At 45.9% G+C, this 21,008-nt stretch overlaps 1 protein-coding gene across 3 annotated transcripts in view; it reads left to right on the forward strand.

Annotated features, from left to right (window-relative positions):
* Positions 1-8,069: 8,069 nt before the first annotated feature.
* WFS1 (wolframin ER transmembrane glycoprotein) overlaps positions 8,070-21,008 on the forward strand; it is a gene marked incomplete in the record, with an annotated part of 25,080 nt that continues 12,141 nt past the window's right edge. Inside the window, 2 exon segments of one of the 3 annotated variants that reach the window (XM_073610403.1) lie at positions 8,070-8,285; positions 13,344-13,475. In XM_073610403.1, the coding sequence (XP_073466504.1) occupies positions 13,349-13,475 (127 nt within the window). 3 annotated transcript variants of the gene reach the window in all.

Consider the following 21,008-nt stretch of genomic DNA (forward strand, 5'->3'; position numbering starts at 1 on the left):
ATGTATTTTATTGGGATTTTATGTGATAGACCAACACAAAGTGGCACATAATTGTGAAGTGGAAGGAAAATGATAAATGGTTTTCACATTTTTTTACAAATAAATATGTGAAAAGTGTGGTGTTCATTTGTATTCAGCCTCCCTAAGTCAATACTTTGTAGAACCACCTTTCACTGCAATTACAGCTGCAAGTCTTTTTGGGGATGTCTCTACCAGATTTGCACATCTAGAGAGTGAATTTTTTGCCCATTCTTCTTTGCAAAATAGCTCAAGCTCTGTCAGATTGGATGGAGAGCGTCTGTGAACAGCAATTTTAAAGTCTTGCCACAGATTCTCAATTGAATTTAGGTCTGGACTTTGACTGGGCCTTCTAACACATGAATATGCTTTGATCTAAACCATCCCAGTGTAGCTCTGGCTTTATGTTTAAGGTCTTTGTCCTGCTAGAAGTTGAACCTCTGCCCCAGTCTAAAGTCTTTTGCAGACTTTAACAGGTTTTCTTCTTAAGCCTCGTACACGCGATCGGATTTTTGGCAGGGAATTGTGTGATGACAGGCTGTTGGCCTAAAATCCGACCGTTAGTACGCTCCATCAGGCAATTTTTGTCCAACTTTCCGCCAACAAATTTTGGATAGCAGGCTAGTAAATTTTTGGTGGACAACGGTCTGTTGTCAGATTTTCCTATAGTGTGTACACAAGTCCAATACACAAAAGTTGAACGTACAAACATGCTCATACACGCATGCTCAGAATCAATGCTCACCAAACACAACATTATCAGAAAGTGACCAAAAGGTGGCACTCAAGAGCTCAAATTCCTCATAGTACGTCACTATTCCTTCGTGTTTGTTGGCTGACAATTGTGTACCGTTTGTATGCAAGACAAGTTCCTGGCACACACCCTTCGGACAAAAGTCTGACGCTTTGTTGGCCAACAATCTGATCGTGTGTACGAGGCTTAAGATTGCCCTGTATTTGGCTCCATCCATCTTCCCATCAACTCTGACCAGCTTCCCTGTCCCTGCTGAAGAAAAGCATCCCCACAACATGATGCTGCCACCACGTTTCATGGTGGGGATGGTGTGTTCAGGGTGATGTGCAGTGTTAATTTTCTGCCACACATAGCGTTTTGCTTTTAGGTCAAAAAGTTCAATTTTGGTCTCATCTGCCCAGAGCACCTTCTTCCACATATTTGCTGTGTCCTCCACATGGCTTCTCACAAACTGCAAACAGTTCTTCTTATGGCTTTCTTTCAACAATGGCTTTCTTCTTGCCACTCTTCCATAAAGGCCAGATTTGTGGAGTACACAACTAATAGTTGTCCTGTGGACAGATTCTCCCACCTGAGCTGTGGATCTCTGCAGCTTCTCTAGAATTACCTCTTGGCTGCTTCTCTGATTAATGCTCTCCTTGCCCAGCCTGTCAGTTTAGGTTGACAGCCATGTCTTGGTAGGTTTGCAGTTGTGCCATACTCTTTCCATTTTTGAATGATGGATTGAACAGTGCTCCGTGAGATCTTCAAAGCTTGGGATATCTTTTTATAAGCTAACCCTGCTTTAAAATTCTCCACAACTTTATCCCTGACCTGTCTGGTGTGTTCCTTGGCCTTCATAATGCTGTTTGTTCACTAAGGTTCACTAACAAACCTCTGAGAGCTTCACAGAACAGCTGTATTCATACTGAGATTAAATTGCACACAAGTGGACTCTATTTACTAATTAGGGGACTTCTGAAGGCAATTGGTTCCACTAGATTTTAGTTAGGGGTATCAGAGTAAAGGGGGCTGAATACAAATGCACGGCACACTTTTCACATATTTATTTGTAAACAATTTTGAAAACCATTTATCATTTTCCTTCCACTTCACAATTATGTGCCACTGTGTTGGTCTCAGGGTGGATAAAAATCAATGATTTAAAAAAAATAAATCTGATTTTTTTTATTTAAAATCGATTTTGTTACTTTTTATCAAATGTATTTTAATAAAATGCTTTTGGAGAAAAAATCTATCTAAAGATAAAATGTGAAAAAAGAAAACTAAAGCGCTGATGTGGATTCTCTATAAAATAACAAAACACCAAAAAGAAATGTGTAAGCTGCAACCAACCAATTAGTGCTGTGACACCTGTTGCTATAAATCAATATAAAATATGTTGGTGCGCTTAACAAACTATCCCCATCTGTTGGAGTGGTGCTTATATATAAAATCCTAAACCATAAAAATACCCTGATATCACAATCAGTAAAGTGAATAGGAGCAAATAAATATATCAATCAATAAATAAATCAATGAAATATTTAAGATACATTAATAATTTTGTTTATTTTGCATGGAATGGAGCAGGAGGCTGTATATTCTGCAATATTTACATTTTTGGAAAAAAATTCAATGAATCCAAGCTCTGTAAGCTGAGATAACATGCACTGCATCAATGCATTCACACAATGTCACAGTAACCATGAGATAAACCAAAGTTCAGGAATATTCCTTTATCCCATTGTTTTGCAAATCTATGTACACTACAAACTGTATGATTGAATCGGTTCTGATATCGCTGTTTTACTAACCTGACAGCTTATTATTCTAAATAGGAAACATTCATTTTGTTTGCAAATATTAAAGATTCCAACTACCAGCAAGAATGAGTTCTTACATTTAAAGAGCACCTGTCATATCAGATCCATCAAGGCAGCGCCTGTTAGCGGGCATCCACTCACCTGCTGCCGCCACGTCCCTCATAGAAGTGTTTTTTTATTAAACTATATTTATCCTGTTGTTGCCCATTTTACACATGTGTTGGTCAGGGTGTATGTGCTGGGGGGGAGACATGTTGGTGAGGGTGTATGTGCCGGGGAAGGGAAGATGTGTCGTTCAGGGTATATGTGCCGGAGGTGGGAGGGAGACGTGTCGGTCAGGGTATATATGCCGGGGGGAAGACATGTTGTTCAGCGTGTATGTGCCAGTCGGCCAGGGTGTATGTGCTGTGGGGGAAGTGATGTCGGGCAGGGTGCATGTGTCGGGGGGGGGGGAATCGGTGTCGGTGTATCTGTCAGGGAGGGGGAGACGTGTTGGTCTGGTTGTATGTGCCGGGGGGAGAAGTGTCGGTCAGGGTGTATGTGCCGGAGGGGGGGGAGTGGTGTCGGTCAGGGTGTATGTGCCGGGGGGGGGGAGTGGTGTCGGTCAGGGTGTATGTGCCGGAGGGGGGGAGTGGTGTCGGTCAGGGTGTATGTGCCGGGGGGGAGTGGTGTCGGTCAGGGTGTATGTGCCGGGGGGAGTGGTGTTGGTCAGGGTGTATGTTCTGGAGGGGGGGGAGTGGTGTCGGTCAGGGTGTATGTGCCGGAGGGGGGGGGGAGTGGTGTCGGTCAGGGTGTATGTGCCGGGGGGGAGTGGTGTTGGTCAGGGTGTATGTTCCGGAGGGGGGGGAGTGGTGTCGGTCAGGGTGTATGTTCTGGAGGGGGGGGAGTGGTGTCGGTCAGGGTGTATGTGCCGGGGGGGGAGTGGTGTCGGTCAGGGTGTATGTGCCGGGGGGAGTGGTGTTGGTCAGGGTGTATGTTCTGGAGGGGGGGGAGTAGTGTCGGTCAGGGTGTATGTGCCGGAGGGGGGGGAGTGGTGTCGGTCAGGGTGTATGTGCCGGCGGGGGGGGGGAGTGGTGTCGGTCAGGGTGTATGTGCTGGAGGGGGTAGTGGTGTCGGGCAGGGTGTATGTGCCGGAGGGGGGGGGCTGAGTGGTGTCGGTCAGGGTGTATGTGCCGGGGGGGGGGGGCTGAGTGGTGTCGATCAGGGTGTATGTGCCGGAGGGGGGGGGGAGTGGTGTCGGTCAGGGTGTATGTGCTGGAGGGGGGAGTGGTGTCGGTCAGGGTGTATGTGCTGGAGGGGGGAGTGGTGTCGGTCAGGGTGTATGTGCCGGAGGGGGGGAGTGGTGTCGGTCAGGGTGTATGTGCCGGGGGGGAGTGGTGTCGGTCAGGGTGTATGTGCCGGGGGGAGTGGTGTTGGTCAGGGTGTATGTTCTGGAGGGGGGGGAGTGGTGTCGGTCAGGGTGTATGTGCCGGAGGGGGGGGGGAGTGGTGTCGGTCAGGGTGTATGTGCCGGGGGGGAGTGGTGTTGGTCAGGGTGTATGTTCCGGAGGGGGGGGAGTGGTGTCGGTCAGGGTGTATGTTCTGGAGGGGGGGGAGTGGTGTCGGTCAGGGTGTATGTGCCGGGGGGAGAGTGGTGTCGGTCAGGGTGTATGTGCCGGGGGGAGTGGTGTTGGTCAGGGTGTATGTTCTGGAGGGGGGGGAGTAGTGTCGGTCAGGGTGTATGTGCCGGAGGGGGGGGAGTGGTGTCGGTCAGGGTGTATGTGCCGGCGGGGGGGGGGAGTGGTGTCGGTCAGGGTGTATGTGCTGGAGGGGGTAGTGGTGTCGGGCAGGGTGTATGTGCCGGAGGGGGGGGGCTGAGTGGTGTCGGTCAGGGTGTATGTGCCGGAGGGGGGGGGGCTGAGTGGTGTCGATCAGGGTGTATGTGCCGGAGGGGGGGGGGAGTGGTGTCGGTCAGGGTGTATGTGCTGGAGGGGGGAGTGGTGTCGGTCAGGGTGTATGTGCTGGAGGGGGGAGTGGTGTCGGTCAGGGTGTATGTGCCAGAGGGGGGGGGGCTGAGTGGTGTCGGTCAGGGTGTATGTCCCAGGATGGTATGTCAGCGCCCCCTCAGTGCTCTCTCTCTCTTCTTGTATGAGTTGTATTGATTTCTCGGTGAGACACTCATGATGCCTCAGCGCCCTCTGTCCCTGTTGCTGAATTTGTGTCGGGGAAATTTGGCCCCTGAAATTGTGGGGTGCAGCCCACTGTCCCCTCTGCACAGGCCTGGTGTTCCCATCCAATGTTGACTCAGGCTGATCGTTCTCATAGATGGGTGGTACGTCATCTTCAAAGAGATGGGGGACGCCGCTGCCCCCCGCTCAGTGAGGGCACATTCACACCAGTGTAGGCGCAGTAGAGTCTGCAATGTCTTCAATCTTTATTAAAGGGGGACACAGACTCCTAGAATTTTTTTTTTTTATTAACTTTATTTAGGTAGGGCGGAACTTCATAGAAGTGTTTTTTTATTTTTTTTTACTTCATTTATCCTGTTGCCACCCATTTTACACATGTGCAGTGGCAGAAGGGTGTGCTTCAACGCCGACACACCGCACATATGTGTCAACAGGCGTATTTCCTGTGTGCTTCCAGCACAGGGACTGAGCTGCCAAAGACAGCTCTTGATCCGTTCTAATGATTGGTAGCCAATGGGACCAGCTTCTGCTCATGTGACCAATTTGAAAGCCAATCACAATCATCAAATGATTGCCGAACCCTCCTGTCCCCCTCAGAAGCACAGACCCTATTAAAGGGATGGGGAGGCTGGGAGGGAAGAGGTTAGGCAAGACAAAGCCTCACAGAATTTTTCACGTTGAATACATTTTTTATTCACTTTTTTTTTCCAGGATTAGAAAAAAAAAAAACAAGTAACGAGGGGTACAAAAATAGAAAAGGGGAAAAAGCGTTGAACAAATATGGTAACTTAAATAATAAACATCAAAACATTTCGACATAATAACTTGTGGGGCAAGTAGAGAAAAAGTGAAACACGGGACAGTCTGTATGATGATCAGACATGGGGCAGTCTGTATGATGAACACACATGGGGCAGTCTGTATGATGAACACACATGGGGCAGTCTGTATGATGAACACACATGGGGCAGTCTGTATGATGAACACACATGGGGCAGTCTGTATGATGAACACACATGGGGCAGTCTGTATGATGAGCACACATGGGGCAGTCTGTATGATGATCACATATGAGGCAGTCTGTATGATGAACACACATGGGGCAGTCTGTATGATGATCACATATGAGGCAGTCTGTATGATGATCACACACGGGGCAGTCTGTATGATGATCACACATGGGGCAGGGTGTATGATGATCACACATGGGGCAGGGTGTATGATGATCACACATGGGGCAGTCTGTATGATGATCACACATGGGGCAGTCTGTATGATGATCACACATGGGGCAGGGTGTATGATGATCACACATGGGGCAGTCTGTATGAAGATCACACATGGGGCAGTCTGTATGAAGATCACACATGGGGCACATACTTACCAACTGTCCCGAATTTCCCGGGACATTTCCGGGATTTACACTATTTTCCCGAATGTATTGCTTCCTGGGAAATGTCCCGAGAAATTCGTTTTTTCCACAATTTTCCGCCGCCGCCGCTAGAGGTCCGCAGCTGGCGGAGACAATTTTTAAGAAGACCAGGAACACGGCTGGATGGCTGGTGAGTTGAATGATTTCATTTTATATCACAATGTAATAATAGAAATAATGCACTTCAATCATCCTGACACCACAACAGCCATGGTGCCGGGATGATTGAAGTGCTAACACCAGGTGTTTGGAGTATCTTTATCTGCTGATTGTTAAACTTTCTGGAATACACATGTTTCTATTGTTATGTAGAATCTGGGCCTGCTGTCCCTCCATCCCTCTCCCTTCCTCCATCCCTCGTTCATCTCAGATGCTAACCACACCCCTTTGGGCCACGCCCATTTAAGATACACCCACTATTTTACGTAAACCACGCCCATTTTCGCAGCGGTGCGCTCAGCGCGCCGCATTTTTACTTTCCCCCTGTGCCACACTTACAAACATATGCCCCGCCCACTAATTATAATAAGACTCCGCCTACAGCCAAAAAAGTGTCCCTTAAAATTTTTTTTGCAATGTTGGCAACTATGGGGCAGTCTGTATGATGAACACACATGGGGCAGTCTGTATGATGAACACACATGGGGCAGTCTGTATGATGGTCACACATGGGGCAGTCTGTATGATGATCACACATGGGGCAGTCTGTATGATGATCACACATGGGGCAGTCTGTATGATGATCACACATGGGGCAGTCTGTATGATGATCACACATGGGGCAGGGTGTATGATGGTCACACATGGGGCAGTATGTATGATGGTCACACATGGGGCAGGGTGTATGATGAGCACACATGGGGCAGGGTGTATGATGAGCACACATGGGGCAGGGTGTATGATGAACACACATGGGGCAGGGTGTATGATGAACACACATGGGGCAGTCTGTATGATGGTCACACATGGGGCAGTCTGTATGATGATCACACATGGGGCAGTCTGTATGATGATCACACATGGGGCAGGGTGTATGATGAGCACACATGGGGCAGTCTGTATGATGGTCACACTTGGGGCAGTCTGTATGATGGTCACACATGGGGCAGTCTGTATGAAGATCACACGTGGGGCAGGGTGTATGATGAACACACACGGGGCAAGGTGTATGATGATCACACATGGGGCAGGGTGTATGATGAGCACACATGGGGCAAGGTGTATGATGAGCACACATGGGGCAGGGTGTATGATGGTCACACATAGGGCAGGGTGTATGATGGTCACACATGGGGCAGGGTGTATGATGGTCACACATGGGGCAGGGTGTATGATGGTCACACATAGGGCAGGGTGTATGATGGTCACACATAGGGCAGGGTGTATGATGGTCACACATGGGGCAGGGTGTATGATGGTCACACATGGGGCAGGGTGTATGATGGTCACACATGGGGCAGGGTGTATGATGGTCACACATAGGGCAGGGTGTATGATGGTCACACATAGGGCAGGGTGTATGATGGTCACACATGGGGCAGTCTGTATGATGGTCACACATAGGGCAGGGTGTATGATGGTCACACATGGGGCAGTCTGTATGAAGATCACACATAGGGCAGGGTGTATGATGAGCACACATGGGGCAGTCTGTATGATGATCACACATGGGGCAGGGTGTATGATGAGCACACATGGGGCAGTCTGTATGATGATCACAAATGGGGCAGGGTGTATGATGAACACACATAGGGCAGTCTGTATGATGGTCACACATGGGGTAGTCCAAGGATGACATGCTTTATTTAGCTCTGTGTATGAACAGCAGTAGCGGGTCTGCTGACTCTCAGAGGGGAAAGCAATCGAGAGCCGCTCTCCTCTGCAGCCAGCCGGAGTGAGTCATACTCAGAGCGATAGATTGGTTGTCCTGTCAGGCTGCTGGCAGCGGTGGGTGTGGACTTGCAGAGTGGACGGTGGAGGTAATGTGAGTATGGCTGAGCTGTGATCACTGCAAGGAGGACACCCGGGACTAAGGGCACGGAGGACAGCTGGGACTGCTGAGACTGATACTGCAAGGAGGAAGCTGGCTTATCTGCCTGCATGGTAATGGTAGGATGTGTTGTCTCTCTGCATAGTGATGACTGTCATGTTGATCCTGGTCACACTGCAATCACAGACTCAGGACAAGCATGCAGCAAGTGAAGGCCAGCAAGGATTACATTCATGGCTTATATACTTGTTTCAGGTCCCCAGGTAGGTGAGATCAGGATGACAGCCCTCCACAAAGACACTCAGCAGAAGCCGCCCCCCCAATCCCTGCTCATATTTTACCTTTAGCCTACTCCCTCCAGCCCAGTTTAAATGTGTTTTTTTTTTTTTTTTTTAGCCAAACTCCAGACAAGTAAAAACAACAAAAAAAGATCCCTTACAGCTGGGCTGTCCTGGCACTGCAAGGCTTATTTTGCTGAATTGTGGCAACAATAAAAGGAGATTTACTTACCCGATCTTCGCTTTTCCCCGAGGCTTTTGCACCCCTGCATGCCAGCAGTCTAAGGTCCTGATGTCATCAACAGCAGGGGCCATAGCCCCGCATTGGACATGATGACACAGAGGGACGGTCCACTGTAGGATCTGGGGGAGCACCATCTGCTGGAGGAGTACAGGAACAGGTAAAAGTGTTTATTAGGGATGCAAACTGTTAGTACATTCATGGATAGTTTCTAAAATCCATGAGATTTTTTTTTTTTTACATCTGTCCATGAATGTGTGGTACAGAGATGAAAACTGTCCTTGAATTTCATGATGGTTGGCAACCCTGCTGTGTATCCTGCCCCCTGGACAAAATGAGCAATTAACCTTTGTGGTGCGGGCACAGCTCTATTGCAAGGGATTGTTTCTGAAGCCGGCCATACATAGATTGAAATTCGGCTGGTTCAGCAGTAAGGATGGGCTCAGGTGAGTTCGCAACTCCACGTGCCCGCCAAGAAGCTGACACGGCGCATCGATAATCGCAGACAGTGAGACATTTCCCGATCCGCAGCTGCATAGATTGGAAATGTCTCACTACCTGTGATTAGCGCTGCGCAGTGTCAGCCTCCCGGCGGGTGCGGGCACGTGGAGTCGCAAACACGCCTGAGCCCATCCTTGTTCAGCAGGGACTGGCTGAGATGCAATCCATGTATGGGCAGGCTGATTGTACCCAAGTCGACCGATTGACCTCAGTACAACCAGCCTATCGGAATTATCTACATGCAGTCACTGCTAGCGGCTAATGGCAACTGCAGCGATTGTCGAGTTCTGTGAAGGCTCCACCGGCAGAACACAATAGCTCTGCACTAACTGTGTTGATGGGGGAAATCGTGCAATTTTCTTTCCACCCGTCATGGAAGGAAAGAAAATCAAATCCTCTGAGCTGTCTAATTTGCGTAGATTTGGGCTTTAACACTGGAGACCAGTAGGCAGGCTCCTAGCCATATGATCACTGTGATTGACTGTCTTGTTATCATGTGTTTTCTCCTGAGAGGAGGAGAATATGTATAAATAAGGGGTCTACATAGTGAACTTGGTGTTGTTATTCACTTTAAGGACATCACAGAAGACAAGGGGGTCTCTTTATGTCTAGAGCATTGCTTCTCAACTCCTGTCCTCAGGACCCACTAACAGCCAAGCTTAGATCCAGGGAATATCCGATTGCCTCTCGGGGGATCAGGAAGGAATTTCTTCCTCTGCTGGAGCAAATTGGATCATGCTTTGTTGTTTTTTTTTACCTTCCTCTGGATCAACTGTGGATAAAGGATTGTGTGTATATGGGATTGTATGATTTTTATTTTTTCCTTTTTTATTGGTTAAACTAGATAAACGTTTGTCTATTTTCAACCTGACTAACTACGTAAAAATGTGTTGGAAACCTGCCAGCTCCCACTGGCCCTTTAGGCCTGATTCACACCTGTGCATTTTTTGTGCTTTTTGCAGATTTGCACTGCAGATAGTGTTCCATAGGAAACCATGTTAAATGGACTGTAGTGCAAATCTGCAAAATGCAAAAAGCACTAAAACTGCATAGGTGTGAATCCAGCCTTAGGGATTCTCAATGCAGGCAGGTGGGCTCTGGATCACGTGATGAGGAGCCCACTACTTCCGTGGGTCATAAACAGAGCTAAACTTGCTTTTCCTTCAATGGTCCCCATCCTGCGTCGGCATCTTCTGCTGGGTGCCGGTCTTGGGCTGCCTTCGTTGACCTGCATGGGATGACATCACTTCTGTGCATTTGTAAGAGCTTGTCATCCCGGCAATCGGGGACAGTGCCAGCGATGTAAACTGAGCTTGCGCTCTGTTCCATTGTCTGCACTGCTGCGGTGTGGTGACCGGAGTTGCCATCTGATGTGCTACGTAAAATTGCAGCATGTCTGCATTTCAATGTACATCATACCCCAATCTGATGTGAACAGGGCACATAGAAAACAATTGTGTATTTGCCCTTTGGATGTCTGGCATTGCTCGGTTGCAGAGTGCCCTTTGGATGTCTGGCATTGCTCGGTTGCAGAGTGCCCTTTGGATGTCTGGCATTGCTCGGTTGCAGAAAAACCCATAGTGTGAACAGGCCCTAAAAACAAATACTCCAGCTACTGCCATTCAGCCATTGGGCACCAGGGCTGTAGAGGGACACAACCTGGCATTCCAGAGATCACCCCTCTGCACACTGCCTTGATTTTGAATCCGTGGCCCTATTGGAGTATTGGTGACAGAAGGGAACACTCCTTCTTTCTGTGAAGTAAAGGGAACTAACCCTGAAGAACGTTTGGCAGAGACAGTGAGCTCTCGCAATATTCATGACTAATGACCATCACATTTGGGCATTAACCCATACAATGCCTGATTACTGCACCCAGCGCCAAGATTGCCAACATTGTGACTGATCAACATTGACATTCTGCTGTGCCCCATATAACTTAGTTTTTTTTCTGCCATTTATGGTTTTGGTGCATATTTTCTTTCACTGATAAAGCTCTTATGTAGGATATACAAGATCAGGGATTCAAATGTTTAACTTCACCCTCTAAATACACAGGCTATCTTTGCGTTCATCTCTCCCCTCCACAATGTAAAATGCCTGCTCACTTATTTTCATTATTTATTTATTTATTTTTTTGCCACCTGTCAGCCCTGCTTGCCTAGGGAAAAAATGGCATCCCCAGCTCTTTGAAGCTTCCTTGGCTATGTATATCACTAATCCCAGAATGCTTCTGGTCCTGTGCACTGAAGCTAGAGGAGGGTGGGCCTTTCACGCATCATCTAGGGGGCCAGATACCTGAACTAGGATGAAGCACCTGGCACCCGATGATGCCAGGAACAAAGATGGTGGCACCGCACCTGGGCTCAGGCAGCAACACTGCAGATAACAGGATAATGCTGGATCAGCTGGGAAGGTGAGTTTGGGAATTGAAGAGAATGCTGAATGACAGGTAAGGGACTGGGAGCCAATTTGAAGTTTCTCTTTAAGGTTCCTAGGGCTGTCTAAAAATGTGATTTTAAGATGAAATGTAAATGTAGGCTTTGTTGGTGTATATGATCAACGGGGAAATTGGCCATGCCATGCAAAGAGTTAGGGCCTGTTCATACAATGGACAGTGACTGACATTTTTTCTGCACCTGATCAATGCCAATCACTGCAAGGGAACATAGAAAACAACTCTGATTTCTGAACCTTGTTTGACAAGTGCAAAAAAATAAATAAAATTAAAATAGCTGTTCTTTCAGCCAAAAATCTTGTGGGGCGATAACTTCCTGCATGTCAGCTGACATCACAGAGCCACTCCAGGCTCTGGAAGGATCCCGACAATAATGACGTGATCCACCCAGATGCCTGACCAGCAGCTGGCTCAGCCTTTAAGTGTGCAGCTGAGAGCCTTAGCCAGCCTCTTAAAACCCCCTCTCCTGCCTTGTACTCTGGTGATCGCTGGAGGCAGAGAGCCGTGGCTGACAGTCACTGTTCTCTGCTCAGAGATGACCCGAGAACTGAGTGAGTTTTTAGCTGACGGGGGGACAGCTGCAGCCATAGAGGTAAATATGTATGTTTGTTTATTTTTTATGGTTTCCCACACTTATTCTTTAATGGCAAGATTACCAGGTTACAATAAGGGGGGGCGGGGGGGGGGGGAGGTGTAAAAATTAGAAGCTAATGAAGCCACCACATTTACAGTATAACTCCATTTTTGTGGGGGGGTGGAGAGAGCAAATAAAATATTGTCTGTATAATTTAATTGCTACGCAATCCATATTTAAATCGAATGTTAAAAATTGCTTTTCCTTTTCAATCTACAGCACTGTAATTTTTAGTAAAATTCATTGAAATATAGCAACCCGAGGGGTTTGGTGAAGAGTTGGTGTTCAGGACACCCCCAGAAATGTAATTTCCTCCTTCCTCACTGATTTCTCCAGATGCCTGAACTAAGATACACGTCAGATTTTAGGCATCCTCTGCAACAAACATTTTTATTTTTGGTGAGATACTCCGAAGGGGTTAATCACTTTCTAAAAGGATGCCAACACAGCAAGTTTCCCCATTACAGCTTGTAAGTGCGTCAGCTGATTGAAAATGAAAAAGTCACTCCCATTCAAAATTTAGTATACAAAGTGGAACAAACTGCTTTTTCTTTAGAGCAGAAATGGGTAGGAATCTGCAACAAAGTTTGCTAAAATCCTTTCAATGTAAGGGGATTTTTTTTTCTCTACCAAAGCAGTTATGCTTTATGGACCAGTAAGCTGCAGTACTATTAATTTTTGTTCTGCGGTTTATTTTATTTTTACTGCAACTGGGGATGAATAATTTATTGGCTTCAATCTACTTGATCTGGAAAAAGTCATGTTTACTTCTTGCTGTAAGCTGGATGATGATCAAGGAAGCACTAAACTTTGTAGCTAAGAGAAGAGGGTTTATCTGGCTTTTGCAGGACACGTAATGCATAGTATTGTGACAATTGAATTGGCATCAAATCATTACATTCTGTTTTTATCAACTTGATTGTTCAGGAAAGTGTCAGAACGCTGCATAGTTGCACCATTTTTGGAATAATCTGTGATAGACTTGTCTTCAGAATCTTCCTTTTAAATTGTAGCTTGCACAACAATGTTCCAATAGAGAAATATATATTTTTTTATTTCTTCCAGAAAACATGGAGTCGGAGCCAGCCGCTGCCCCGCATGTACTTGGCCGATCACAGCTGAATGCAGCTACTGACCCAGAGGTGCAAGAAGAGACCCATAAATCCGGATCACCCGGAGGCTTTACAGCTGTGCCAGGTATGCCTAAAGAACCCTCAGTTACCATATAGATGTGTGTTTATCACTGTGATTCCTTCCTCAGCATTCTTTGCATACCAGCTGAAATTTAAAGGGCAACTCTACTTTAACCCTTTTGCTGCCAGACCAATATTTCCATTTTTTGCACAAATGCTACAAAGCGCATTTTTGAGTTGAAAAGTTATTTAACCACCTCTCACCCGCCGTATAGACAAATGACGGCGGGCAGGGTGCTTTCTTGCTCTGGGACGACTTAATTTGACATCGTCCCACTCTCGCTGCACTTGCGCACCCGCGGGGGTGCACCGTGTCCCTGGGGCATGGCGCATCCCCGATCTCGGTAAAGAGCTGTTGATATGGCTCTTTACCCATGTGATCAGCTGTGTTCAATGAAAGCTGATCACATGTAAACAAGGAAATGCCAGTTATCTGCTTTCCTCTCCTCACACTAACAGAGTGTAAGGAGAGGAGAGCCAATCAGTGACATTTCCTCAAAGGGGAGACTTGTACTGATTATCAGTGCAGACCCAACAGTGCCTATCAGTGCTGTATATTAGTGACTCCTCATTGGTGCCCTTTAGCACTGCCTCATCAGCGTACATCAGTGAAGGAGAAAAATTACCTTTTTACAACACTTTCTAACAAACTCAGTTTTCGGTCTTTTTTCGTATTTTTTGCAAAAAATAAAAAAAAACAGTGGTGATTAAATACCTCCAAAAGAAAGTTCCGAGCAGAGAGCTGGAGACTGACAGTCATGGCTCTCCGCTCAGAGTGGTGGGGAGAACTGAACGATTAGCAGTGTTGTTTGATCGTTTAGAAAAAGGGGGGGGATAGATGCAGCATCGCATCGAGGTAAATATGTTAAAAAAGCCCAGAACATTTTGAAAGCAAAAGACCTCTAGAATATATACATAAACATTATACTGAAAATGTAGTTCTTTTTTAAATGTAAAGTCTACCTTTTTCACCATGTTGCATATTACACCCATCTTGAGGGTGCAACATGGTGCAAATGCCTTCACACCACACCCCCCTGTCTTCACACCATGCAGAGGTTCTTCTTCCCTGCAGTCACTATCTCTTTAATATTGTGAGTGACTGTGCGGGCATCTGTGAATTAATGAACTACAAGTCCCATCTTCCACTGCTGAGGCAGACAGACTTTTCTATATCTCAATGGACTATGAGTGCGGTAACCAATGCACTCAGTCTATTGACCCTTCCTCCAACTCTGCAACTGAAAAAGGTACGGGCTGAGAGCTGGAGGAAGAGTTTGCAGAAGCCTGACATTGCACCTGTTATCCGCTGATCGCGGGTGCGGTACTTTGCAGGCTCCTATAAAAAAAAAAATATAATAAATGCACATTTTTTTCTTCCTGCAAAAAAATGTGTATTTATTATATTTTTTTTTAAAGGGGAACTTCGCCTTTAATCTGTTTTCACAAAAAAGCTGCCCTCAAATGAAATTGTGGACAAGAATGCTCATTGTGCCCATATGGTTCTTCCATCCTTTTGAGTGTCTGGCAGTATCAAAACATATATAAAAAAATAAATGCAAATCTCGATTTTCAGGAATTTAAGTCAGTTAGCTGTCCAGCCCCCCTGCTTCATCCATCATTACATTGTTCCTTCAGTGTCATAGGCAGCATGGAGATTTATGAACATTGGCAGTATTTAGAAAGTAACTTTCTTTGGGCCCCAATTGTCAACTGCTTAGCAACCTTAGGCCTTTTGTACACTGCTGCCAGTAAACACTCAGGGGTTTATTTACTAAAGGGAAATTCACTTTGCACTACAAGTGCACTGCCAAGCCAAGGGGTGTGAATACTTTTGCAAGGCACTGTAGCTCTGACGGTGTATTCAGCAATTTATGCACTGTACATTTACATCAGTCTTTCTGCTCCAGGAGCTTACAATGTAAGGCATATGCACACACATACTAGAGCCAATTTAGACAAGTGCCAATTATCCTACCAGCGTGTCTTTGGGGTGTGGGAGGAAATCATAGTACACCAGCACAGGGAGAATATACAAACTCTGTGCAGATAGAAAATCCCGATCAGATTGCAAGGAAGAAGTGCCAGCTACTGTCATCCAGCTTGTATTGTGTTTACAAGTGAGGATTTGACTGTCGTAGTTTTTTGCCATTTTGTAGCCGCACCCAATTTTTTTTCTGTACGGAAAATGTTAGTTTTGACCTCATGCACACGGGCACGCTTAGCCCTACATCCATGTGACGGGCCGCGTTTGCTCACACAGGTGTTCCCAGCATCTGTTGGTAGGCTGTCCCATTCATATCAATTGGGAAACATCTGCTGGTCCTAATTTGACTGCTGTGTGGGTGAGTGTCTCTGAATGCAGACTTGTATGGGACTGCCTGCATGTGGATGCATGGAATGCCTTAAAAGCAAGGTGTGGGTTTAAAAAACAATCATACTTGCCTATACTGTCCACTGCTGGCTTTAAGACCAAGAACCAAGGGATCACATGACAGCTGATCCTTCAGTTCTCGGTTTCGGGGAGGATAGAGTGGTGGCTGGCTGTCAGTCGCTTTCTGCTTTGCTTCTCCAGCACTAACTGGAGTGCTGGGCTGTGCAGAGGCAAGGAACAGCTGGCTCAGGCTCTTGGTAGCATGTTCAGAGACCGAGTCAACTGCTTGTCAGGCATCTGGGCAAATCCCTACAATATTCTTGGGAACCCTGCAGAGCCAAGACTGAAAGCCAACAGCGGGCATTGGCCTCCTGTTGGCTGAATCTCGGTCACAGGAGTGCAGAACTAAGTGCACTTCTGTGACCCACAGTAGAAATATGCCAAAAAGCATGCTTCTTCTTTTAAGTGTAAGGAAGAACAATTTCTCCAGCGCTTACAGGGTCAGACACCAGAGAGGGATGTAAAGCAGGGTCTATGTAACCACCTGGACTGCCGAATACTCACAAGCAGACAGTAGTAATACGCATGACAACAATCTCCGATGGTCAGTCAACGTGGTAACGGGCATTGTCTATACCTAATGACTATAGGCAGGCTGATGTGTTTTGCTTTTTTCTTTTTTTTTTTTTTTTGACCCTTAACTATGTTTGTTGCTGTAACACTCCCCCCAACTGGGAGGTGGAGTAATAGGGTGCCCAGTACATTTATTCAGGAGGCAAACCAATGTTTGCTTAAACTCTGAGGAAGGGGTTGTCCCCGAAACACGTCAGCCTGCCGACGGCGCCTATAGGTTGGTCGCCACGTTGACCGACCATCGGAGATCGTTGTCATGCATATTACTTTTCTCTGCTTGTATTTCTTTGGCAATTGGTTTCTTTAATAAACCTTGGATGATGCACTAGGCGTTTGCACCCCCTGTGTGTTTTTCTCCTTTTAGTATGCCCGTGTGAATGAGGCCTTTGTGTGAACCAAAATTTAGAATAATCTGATGACCATTTTTCTACTGTCATGTGACATAAAAAATTATGACTACCATCATTTTATTTTTTGAGTCCTCTGATTTCAGAAAATATGTAATGTTTTAGGTGTGTTTAAAAAAAAAAAAAAAAAAAAAAAAAGCCTACAAGAATGCCTTTAAAGAAAGCCCTGCATTTCATCATAAGTCAGAACTAATCCTGGGCATGCCGAGACTTTCTTGAGTCTTAAATGTTTATAAAGAGGCCTTTTATTACCGTTGTAAGCATCCACTGAAGTCATCTGCTGTTTTCTTTTGTTTTAACCCACAAAAAATATTTAGATCTGGGTAAATATACAAAATTCTGTTTTAGTAAATACTAATATATAGTCATTAGACACTAAATGCGCATGTAATTACCTGTAGCCCTCCTTTAATTTATACTCCCATAATCCCCTGCACAGCTGCTAAAATTCAATTGGGGTGCCAGCTGCAGCTGCTCCCCTGCTTGCAGAAATAGCAATACACCGCTGAATATTCTCTTCTGCCCCATCCATGCTAACAGCATAGAATACATACAGGAATTTCCACTTTCGTCCTTTGTATTCAGGCAGCTGTGGCATCAGCGACCGCCTAAAAAAACTGAACGGTGACCTTCTGATAGGCTGCACTCAGATCATTTTCCACCTGGCTCAGTTGGCTTTTCAGTTGACTTTACTGGTGGTGCTTGCTGGGCCACGCATAGCTTGAATCTTCAAAACTCAGGCGAAATTTCGAGCCATCTTTTGAAAGAGACAGAGCAGCAGTGACTGACACAATGTGATTCATTTCTCTAGGTTCACACCTATTTGTTTTTTTAGTGCGTTTTGCACTTTTCAGAAATGCACTACAGTCCATTTAACATGGTTTCCTATGGTGCGTTTTTTAAAGGGTCAGGAAATTTTTTTTTCCCGCAGCAGATTGCTTTTTGCGTGTATTAGACTTCAGTGGACCTGTACCAAAAATGCAAGTGTTGCGTTTTAGCATGTGTTTTTTTTTTTTTTTCCTCTTTAACACACTGTGTATAGCTGGTGGTTAAAGAGCGGGCCGGGAAGCCGGCTGCCTTGTCCTTACCACTGGCAGTTGTTTGCGGTGCAGTTGCGGGGCGTTAAATTTGTTAATTTCCTGTAATGGAATAGCGGTTTGTGGACCGGTTTTAATTCGCCTTAACGCTCATCAAATGCTTCAGAACTGCCCATAGGGCGTTTGGGGAGCATTTTTAACTCGTCATTAACGCTTGTAAAATGCCTCATTAACGCGAGTCTAACGCCCATACTAGCGCTATAGGTGCGTTAGTTAAGTTTTAGAAATGTAGTCAAGTGTGAACAAGCCCTTACAGTGGAGGTCTGGTGCTATGATTCTTGCTCTGACATTCACGGTAATACCTCTCGTGTGATGTGAATACTGTTTACATATGTGGGCGTGACCCATGTATGCATTCGATTTTGTGCATTGGAGGGGGTGGGATTATTTACTTTATTGCATTACCTGCATTACTGTCGGTATTAACATTTTCTGCAGCCGCTCTTTCTGATGAAGGTGATCCAGTGGCTCTCAGGCTTACCTGGCTCATCGGGAAGCCCGACAACCAATCCGACAGTTGGCCATAGAGATAAGCAGAGGAAAGATGGCCTCCGCTCATCTCTATGGCCTAGGAGGCAGGGTGCAAAGTCATGACGTCAGTTCCCTATTAACAGCCAATGTAGACGAGGCCTTTTTTTGTTTTTGTTTTTTACACTGTCCTTTAAAAAAATGTTTTGATCACTTTTTTCCTATTATAAGGAATGTAAACATCCCTTGTGATCGAGGTAAGGCATGACAGGTCCTCTTTATGGAGAGATGTGGGGTCAATAAGACCCCACATCTCTCCTCTACAATAAAAAGCATCAGATCAAAAAAAACAAAATAAAAAAAAAAAACCTTGATCTGCTGCTTTAAAAAATAAAAAAAAAGAAGAAAAGGCCTGGTCTGCATTGGCCATGAACCCGGGAAGTGACGTCATGATTTTGCACCCAGCCTCCCAGGCCATAGAGATGAGCGGAGGCCATCTTTCCACTGCTTATCTCTATGGCCAGCCGCCACACCTGCCGGGTTGGTTCTCAGGCTTCCGGATGAGCCAGGTAAGCCCAGAAACTAGCGGACCACGGTTATCGGAAAGAGCAGCAGCTGCAGAAAATGTTAATACCGGGTTTATGGCATCTAGCTGCAGCCATAATCCCGGTATTAAACGTCAAATGTAATGATTTATTTTCCCAGTTAGGTGGTCGGCCATGTGGGGGGGGGGGGACCCTGGAAATAAAGGGTTAAATGCCCTATTACAAATTGGTTTTCCACTAGTGACTTCTGGGTCCCAAGGGTTGCACTTCAAACACCACAGGGATGCAGGTTGGGCACCAGGAATGTGATTTCATCCCTATGTTTTTGTATTGTGGGTGGAACCCAGTGCACCTGGAGAAAGCCTACACAAACACGGGGAGAACATACAAGCACCATGCAGTTTGAGACGTGACCAGGAGCTAATGTCAAGACTTCAGTTCTGAGAAGTCACTAAGCTGCTATCAGACTCGTGCAGCTGAGTTTGTGTAGAGTCCCAGCACTGGAGGTATTTGCTCCACTTTTATTGCGGTGGATATTGGCGTACTGTAATAAACATTTTATAGATAAGGGTGTATGCATAAAAAAAAAAAAAAAAAAAAAAATTAAGTTTCCTTGAAATTGTAAAGACGGAGTTGTCAGGGGTGTGTACTGACAGGAATAGAGCTGCTGTCCTGATAGGAATGCTATGAATCTGGGGAGGTTAGTGCACAGCATTCTGACAGAAATAGACATTTTATGAGATGTTATTTATCTGCAAGAGATATCAACTGATTTTTTTTTTTTTTCCTGTTTGATCTCTGTTTCCTGTAGTAGAGGAATAAAGAAACCACAGAGCTCTGAGCAATGTACTGGAAAGCTAATTGAAATGTCCATGTTATGCAAGCCTGAGATGTTCTCTGCAGCCAAATAGGAACGTTTTATATTTCATCTGACTTTGGGGGCACATCCTAGCTTGTGATTGGCTCTGATGTTCATCCTGACAGCAGGGTCTTCCCCCCCCCCCCCCTTTTTAGGTGCCATTCGCTGGCATTCATTCTAAATGGCACATCTTGTGGTGCACTGCATTGAAAAAAAAAAATAAATAAAAGGTACTTACACCTTTTTTGTTGCGATTTCTGTACATTGGGCAGCCCATTCAAATGCGTGAGGGGTGTGTTTTTTGTTTGTTTTTTTTTCCCCACTCTCTCACATTCACTCACCCTCACTCACTCTCCCACTCACAGACCTAGGTCATGTGATGAGAGGCTGTAGTACTACCTTAGATGTGGTGGTAGAACAAAGAATATTGCTAGTGGCTATTCAAAATAAATAGGAACTGCAATATATATATATTCACAAAAGTGAGTACACCCCTTGCATTTTTGTTAATATTTTATTATATCTCTTCTTATGACAACACTGAAAAAAAAACTGCTACAATGTAAAGTAGTGAGTGTACAGCTTGTATAACAGTGTCAATTTTCTGTCCCCTCTAAATAACTCAACACACAGCCATTAATGTCTAAACCGCTGCAACAAATGTCCAAATTGGGCCAAAAGTGTCAATATTTTGTATGGCCACCATTATTTTCCAGCACTGCCTTAACCCTCTTGGGCATGGAGTTCACCAGAGCTTCACAGGTTGCCACTGGAGTCCTCTTCCACTCCTCCATGATGACATCACAGAGCTGGTGGATGACAGAGACCTTGCGCTCCTTCACCTTCCGTTTTGAGGATGCCCCACAGATGCTCAATAAGGTTTAGGTCTGGAGACATGCTTGGCCAGTCCATCACCTTTACCCTCAGCTTCTTTAGCAAGGCAGTGGTCATCTTGGAGGTGTGTTTGGGGTCGTTATGTTGGAATACTGCCCTGCAGCCCAGTCTTCAAAGGGAGGGGATCATGCTCTGCTTCAGTATGTCACAGTACATGTTGGCATTCATGGTTCCCTCAATGAACTGTAGCTCCCCAGTGCCGGCAGCACTCGTGCAGTCCCACCACCATGCTTGACTGTAGGCAAGACACACTTGTCTTT

Source organism: Aquarana catesbeiana, linkage group LG01 (assembly GCF_042186555.1).
Source record: "Aquarana catesbeiana isolate 2022-GZ linkage group LG01, ASM4218655v1, whole genome shotgun sequence".
NCBI lineage: Eukaryota > Metazoa > Chordata > Amphibia > Anura > Ranidae > Aquarana > Aquarana catesbeiana.